The following is a 7,570-nucleotide window of genomic DNA, read 5'->3' as shown; positions in this document are numbered from 1 at the left end:
GAAAGTACTCTTCGGCCGCTTCGCTTCCACGGTTTTTTTCGGCAAAATTATCCACACCACCGCCGCGCTATGAAGTCTGGGATATGTTGGGCCATGAAGGCTACACTGACCCATCCTTAAAATTCAGGAAATGAAGGACGCATTTGAGGGCTGCATTTCGAGCAGCCTTTGAATTGGGACAGCCTTTGGCCTTAAAATGCGGCCTTTAAGGCTGCAGACCCCTTGACTGTATGTCTAAAATGAGATAAATAAAGTGAGGGGAAAAAAAAGGCTGCAGACCCTGAATTGGGATACAGCCAAATCCGGTCATTGGTACGTCCTGGCTTGTGTAGTTACTAGGTAACAAAAGCTCAACACTGCCCCTAGCGTCCTGGAGCACTTCCGTTGTGTTTTGTATTTTGCATGTGTTTTGTATTTTGCATGTGTTTTGGATTTTGCATGTGTTTTGTATTTTGCACGTGTTTTGGAGTTTGCACGTGTTTTGGAGTTTGTGCGTGCTATTTGGAATTTGTAAGTGTTTGGGAGTTTGTACATGCTTTGTCTCTAGGGCCCACCGTACACCCCCCCCACCACACACACACACACACAAAACATATTAAGGATTGTACATTAACATAAACTGTTGTCCACACACACATATGAAGAGAGAGAGAGTATGGATAGTATGCAAACAGCTACCAAACAGCCATCATAATTCGTCATACAATGAGAACTGGACAAATCAACAATTGACAATGACTAATCAATATTAAAATCTGTAACATAATGTATTGTTAGGAGTTTAGTCTGTTAGTGTTGCTATCTTTACCATTTCTTCTTGGAGCAACTGTAACCCATTATTTCCTTAGCGATTAATAAAGTATGATTCTGATTGTCAAAGGAGTTTGCAAAGAAAGCGTCTGGACTTCTTTGAGTTGCTTGAAGACGTTTCACCTCTCATCCGAGAAGCTTCTTCAGTTCTGAACTGAAGAAGCTGAAGAACTGAAGAAGCTTCTCGGATGAGAGGTGAAACGTCTTCAAGCAACTCAAAGAAGTCCAGACGCTTTTCTTTGCAAACTCCTTTGACTACGATGACCTGGATGACTGAGAACCTTCACAGACATATGATTCTGACTGTTTCAGGATGACCTGCCATTATCCAATGACACATCTGCTTACCTGTATCTTTTGCTCGTTTCTCCTCCTCTTCTTTTCTCTTTTTTCTAAACTGAGCACCTGATGGCTTTGAACTTTTCTTGTCCATCTTCCATTGGTTTTAATTTTGCACTCCAGTATGAACCCCATCCCTCAACCCAAGGATCACACAACATAACCTAACAGACCTACACCTTAGTTCACAGATTCACTTTGTCTAGGGTTTATTTCTGGGATTTCACACAACCCAGGATTCAAATCATGAATACATAATAGACTTGGATTTACAACATTATAAATGAAATGTGCTCTATTTGGAAGCAGCAGGTCTCCCGCCCCTTTCAACGGGTTATGTGTGAGACTTTAAATCATCAAACTGTAAATTTTAAATTGTCATTGATCCTTTTACCCCTAGTCCAAAAGCGTATATTTATTTTCTTACTCTTCTTATATTTATTGTTTGTTTACTTGCACTGCTGTAACTGGAGCCTCGTCGTCTCGTCTCTCTATATACTGGACTGTATGTAGCGGAGATGACAATAAAGTTTACTTTGACTTCAGGAGCGCGCAGGCGCACCGAGGGCTCTCGCGCTCACTTTTCGTGTATAGAATTTCGAAAAAACATCGGTGCAAATTATAAGCCTGTATCATAATGTCTGGTGTTTTCGTGTGTGTTGGTTTGTTTTTTATTTGTTTTATTTGCGAGCTGGTTATTAGATGCCGCTCCAGTCAGCCAGAGAATCCCCCGCCGCCCCGCCCTCTCGTCTCTGCGCCGCAAGCAGCAGGCGCACCTCGCAAACGGAGGGCGCCCTTACTCCCAGCAAATGGGCGATAGAAAACCGATCGATATCTATGCCATTCCCAATATGCGCTGGCTGCCGTAGGGGCAGCATGAGTATGAGTTTTTTTCTTTTTTTTCTCCGATGCCCGTGATGCCGCCCCCCATCACGATGCCGCCCCGGGCAACCGCCCGTGTCGCCCGTATCTAAAACCGCTACTGCTCATAACAACCACTTCCTTTGCCAAATTGTGCGAATTACCAAATAAACAACACATGTCTATTCGTAAGAGGTGCAGTGAACATTTATTTTAATACATATTTAATAACCTGTGGTAAAGAATCGAAAAGGAACGAACGTTAAGCTACAGTTAGCTTCACAACAGGAAGGTTTATTCTTCCTCTGTGCCCCAAAACACTGCTCGATACCACCAGCGCGCTGTGCGCCCTCTAGTGTTCGCATGTGTAACAGCATTACCTGAAACTGCCATAATTCAACAAGAATGTTAAATGACAGGTTAACAAATGCAAACATAATGAAAAATCTCTTGAAGGTGACTGTTTTTCTCTGATTATTTTCAATATTATATTTGAGAGAAGCTATTTTAAACTCTTCACATGTTCATCTGGCGAAAGAAAATTATTTTCTTATACCTAAAATAGATCGTGAAGTGCGCTTTCATTAACTCATCTATACAAAGCATTTTGTTGAGGGTACAGAAGCCGTGGTAGTTTATCAACAACTGTAATCTCCATATATTTCAACTATTTCCCGGAAAAGAAATGTGAACTTTAACCTCAAAACAAGTAGTTTTATCTTAAAGAGGCTCTAATACTTTGTAATAAACAGACCACACCCTGGCTCTTGTCACTGCCAGGATATTTCTTTAGTGCCTCCCTTCACAGATGTGTCTGTATCAGGATGGGTCTAAACAACATGGTGTAAATGCAGTTGCTGGTGAGCCTCATTTCCTGTAGGAGGTGAACAAGAGCAGAGATCTGTTTCCCTTCAGAGCACAGAGGTTGTTTCTGTTCAGAGGAAGTCAAACTGTCTGACAGTCACTGAGAGACGGTGAAACGGCACAGCACATGAATCAAATGGATCAAAAAAAATTCTGCTGTTCAGTCTGTTTGGATCTACTGAAGGATCCGGTGACTATTCCCTGTGGACACAGCTACTGCATGAACTGTATTAAAAGCTTCTGGGATGAAGAGGAAAAGAAGAAAATCTACAGCTGCCCTCAGTGCCGGAGGACTTTCACAGCGAGGCCTGTCCTGGAGAAAAACACCATGTTAGCAGATTTAGTGGAGGAGCTGAAGAAGACTGGACTCCAAGCTGCTCCTGCTGATCACTGCTATGCTGGACCTGAAGATGTGGCCTGTGATTTCTGCACTGGAAGAAAAATGAAAGCCTTGAAGTCCTGTTTAGTCTGTCTGGCATCTTACTGTGAGAAACACCTTCAGCGTCATTATGATGTTGCTCCATTAAAGAAACACAAGCTGGTGGAGCCCTCCAAGAAGCTCCAGGAGAACATCTGCTCTCGTCATGATGAGGTGATGAAGATGTTCTGCCGTACTGATCAGCAGAGTATCTGTTATCTCTGCTCTGTGGATGAACATAAAGGCCACGACACAGTCTCAGCTGCAGCAGAAAGGACTGAGAGGCAGAGAGAGCTGGAGGTGAGTCGACAAAACATCCAGCAGAGAATCCAGGACAGAGAGAAAGATGTGAAGCTGCTTCAACAGGAGGTGGAGGCCATCAATCAGTCTGCTGATCAAACAGTGGAGCACAGTGAGAAGATCTTCACTGAGCTGATCCATCTCATCCAGAAAAGAAGCTCTGATGTGAAGCAGCAGATCAGATCCCAGCAGGAAACTGAAGTGAGTCGAGTCAAAGAGCTTGAGGAGAAGCTGGAGCAGGAGATCACTGAGCTGAAGAGGAAAGATGCTGAGCTGAAGCAGCTCTCACACACAGAGGATCACATCAAGTTTCTACACAACTACCCCTCACTGTCAGCACTCAGTGAGTCTACAGACTCATCCAGCATCAATATCCGTCCTCTGAGCTACTTTGAGGATGTGACAGCAGCTGTGTCAGAGGTCAGAGATAAACTACAGGACATTCTGAGAGAGGAATGGACAAACATCTCACTGACAGTCACTGAAGTGGATGTTTTACTGTCAGATCCACCAGAGCCAAAGACCAGAGCTGGATTCTTAAAATATTCATGTGAATCACACTGGATCCAAACACAGCACACAAACAGCTGTTATTATCAGAGGGGAACAGAAAAGCAACAGCAGTGAAACAACAACAGTCTTATTCTGATCATCCAGACAGATTCACTGGATGGCGTCAGGTCCTGAGTAGAGAGAGTCTGACTGGACGTTGTTACTGGGAGGTGGAGTGGAGAGGGAGAGGAGTTTATGTAGCAGTCGCATACAAGAATATCAGCAGAGCAGGGAGTGAATCTGGATTTGGACATAATGACAAATCTTGGTCATTAGATTGCAACAACAACAGTTATACATTTCGGTACAACAACATCCAAACTCGTGTCTCAGGTCCTCGTTCCTCCAGAGTAGGAGTGTACCTGTATCACAGAGCAGGTATTTTGTCCTTCTACAGCGTCTCTGAAACCATGACTCTCCTCCACAGAGTCCGGACCACATTCACTCAGCCGCTCTATGCTGGACTGTTGGTTTACTATAGTGGACTTGGAGATACAGCTGAGTTGATTAAAGTGAAATAGACTGAAGTCTTTCATATTGTGGGTTTAAATCTGTATTTTAGTTTCATTTTATTTTCTCTCCATCATTTCTGCACAGAGATCAGCTGTCAGTCAAACATTATGGGTGGTACCTCCACATCTTCTAGTTGTTCTCTTGATGTTTCTGAGTTTTTAAAGGAGATCTTTCCTGTGACTGTTTATGGAGGCTATCACTGCTCATCATCATTTTGATTTACTAAAATATTTCTCCACATGAAAATGTAAACTTCTCTATCCTCTAAATGTTTCTGGAATATTTGTATTGAAAAATGTCGACATTTCTCTTTATGAGTATGTCAGACCATGTGTGTGTGTTTGTGTTTGTTTTTGTCAAAATCATCAAACAAATGAGGAAAAACTGTGATTTTAATGAATGAATTCATATATTGTGTTGATGTTTTATTGTGTGAATAAACTGGAAGGTTTGACTATAAATCAAACTTTGAACAAAGTCTTTTCTTCTGTCTTCATTCCAGGATCTCACTCAAATCTGATGCAGAAAATATGAAACTAATCTGAGAGAATAACTGAAGCAGTTTTCCTCCTGAAGCATCACAAAGTTCAGAGTTCATGTTTAGAGCAGAAGATTCAGCAGTCGCTCTGTGACCTTTCAACTTCATTACAGAGAAACAAGTCACATTATCTTCATGTTCTTAAGACCTTTCAGATGTTTTTAATGGTCCTTGAATGCAGCATCAGTGTCGCAGGTTTAAAAGGTCACTTTCTGTTGTGTTCAAAGATTTCCTTCAGATATGGTCTTTAATCAGTAAAGCCAGTGATACAGCAGTGTCATTAGCTGTGTTATTGGCCATTGGTCATACATGATCCTGAGAAATGTCCTTGAACATTTGAACATGAGTCAGAGGGTTGTCAGGTTTCTACACTGCATCGTGGCATCAAGCCTGAGATGTCTGTGTGAACAAGTATGGAGGACATAAATGCACAGACGGAGTCGAGCTGTTTACTGCTGATGAGGAAGGAAAATAGTCTGTTGGATATTAAAGCAGCATTTATTAGAGTAAGAACAGATACTTGTGTCCTTCATTTGGTCCCCGTCAATTTACAGAAGACTTAAGGACCCTTTGACTTCTAACATACAGCTGCATGTTTACAATTTTATTATTTACTCATTTATTTATTTCTAGCAAAGCGAGACTTTACTGATTAAAGACATATAATCAGACATATTACTGTTACTCTCTGAAAAAGACTCACATAAAGCAGATTTATCACAAGCAAACATCAAGACACATCCTTCATGGCTTAAAGTTGCAGTGGGACTCTTTCGCCATCTGGTGGTTGTAACAGTTATGACAACTGTTCCTGCATATTCAATTCAATTCAATTCAATTTTATTTATATAGCGCCAAATCACAACAAAAGTCGCCTCAAGGCGCTTTATATTGTACAGTAGATAGCACAATAATAAATACAGAGAAAAACCCAACAATCATATGACCCCCTATGAGCAAGCACTTTGGCAACAGTGGGAAGGAAAAACTCCCTTTTAACAGGAAGAAACCTCCGGCAGAACCAGGCTCAGGGAGGGGCGGGGCCATCTGCTGCGACCGGTTGGGGTGAAAGAAGAAAAACAGGATAAAGACATGCTGTGGAAGAGAGACAGAGATTAATAACAGATATGAGTCGATGCAGAGAGGTCTATTAACACATAGTGAGTGAGAAAGGTGACTGGAAGGGAAAAACTCAATGCATCATGGGAATCCCCGGCAGCCTACGTCTATTGCAGCATAACTAAGGAAGGATTCAGGGTCACCTGGTCCAGCCCTAACTATATGCTTTAGCAAAAAGGAAAGTTTTAAGCCTAATCTTGAAAGTAGTGATAGTGTCTGTCTCCCGAATCCAAACTGGAAGCTGGTTCCACAGAAGAGGGGCCTGAAAACTGAAGGCTCTGCCTCCCATTCTACTTTTAAATACTCTAGGAACAACAAGTAAGCCTGCAGAGCGAGAGCGAAGTGCTCTAATGGGGTGATATGGTACTACAAGGTCATTAAGATAAGATGGGGCCTGATTATTTAAGACCTTGTATGTGAGGAGCAGGATTTTGATTTCAATTCTGGATTTAACAGGATATATGTCCCTCCTCAGTGTGAAGAAGACTGGACTCCAAGCTGCTCCTGCTGATCACTGCGTGTTCCTCCTGTGTCTAAAATCTATTTCCATTATGAATCAGGAAACTGTTTGCACCAATCATAAAGGCAATAAAATACGTCACACACTAAGAAATAACAAAAAAGAATTGTGGATTTCAAGGAGATTTTTCCCTCGTTTTTTGAAATCATAAGAATACAAACTAATGCAAGACTGTCATGTTTTCATACGTTTGTAGAGACACTGTTCTGTTGTATTCTAGGACATCAGTCACTTTTTAAATGCATGCTACTCCTCCTCTTCATCATCATCATCATCAGCACCCATGACCTCCTTTTAGTCTTTGTTTTGTTATTTTTCAGAGTTCAGGAGACGTTCTTATGGGATTTCCACAGTGTACAAGTACTGTTTAGACCCTTTACCTAAAAGAAAAGAGTAAAGTACAAAGTAGATTTACTCACTGCAGGAAAATAATGCCTCAATCTGATATATTGTCTTATATGAAACTGAAACTGATGCATCAAAGTGTAAGCAGCATTTTCCTGTTACAGCTGGTCTAGATGGAACTGATCTGATCTCCTTTATGTACAGGTAGATATCCAGTGGGTTTGCTAAGGGTCACAGATGAGGGGCTGTGTGAGATGTTCAGTGGGAAAGGAAATAAAACCATTGTTCCAGACCTGCAGCTAAGATACTCGAGTATCTTAAAGGATGAAGCTGAGTATTACTTCCATACTTTCCTCCACTGCTGATGACCTTGTTACCTGCTGCTCCCTGT

At 41.8% G+C, this 7,570-nt stretch overlaps 1 protein-coding gene across 1 annotated transcript; it reads left to right on the top strand.

Moving 5' to 3' along the window:
• The first annotated feature begins 2,801 nt into the window (after nucleotides 1-2,801).
• Nucleotides 2,802-7,283, top strand: LOC109198453 (E3 ubiquitin/ISG15 ligase TRIM25-like). Its single transcript, XM_019353919.2, has 2 exons — nucleotides 2,802-4,128; nucleotides 7,036-7,283. Exons 1-2 carry the CDS (start codon nucleotides 3,002-3,004, stop codon nucleotides 7,052-7,054), a joined length of 1,146 nt encoding a protein of 381 aa, XP_019209464.1. The 5' UTR covers nucleotides 2,802-3,001; the 3' UTR covers nucleotides 7,055-7,283.
• Nucleotides 7,284-7,570: the final 287 nt, after the last annotated feature.

Source organism: Oreochromis niloticus, unplaced genomic scaffold (genome assembly GCF_001858045.2).
Source record: "Oreochromis niloticus isolate F11D_XX unplaced genomic scaffold, O_niloticus_UMD_NMBU tig00000303_pilon, whole genome shotgun sequence".
NCBI lineage: Eukaryota > Metazoa > Chordata > Actinopteri > Cichliformes > Cichlidae > Oreochromis > Oreochromis niloticus.
Note: the sequence above shows the minus strand (reverse complement) of the source record. Positions and strands in the feature narration are given on the sequence as shown.

Bases quoted from the DNA above. Each gene is read 5' to 3' on its own strand.
- LOC109198453 (XM_019353919.2), top strand. From the start codon at position 3,002: ATGAATCAAATGGATCAAAAAAAATTCTGCTGTTCAGTCTGTTTGGAT.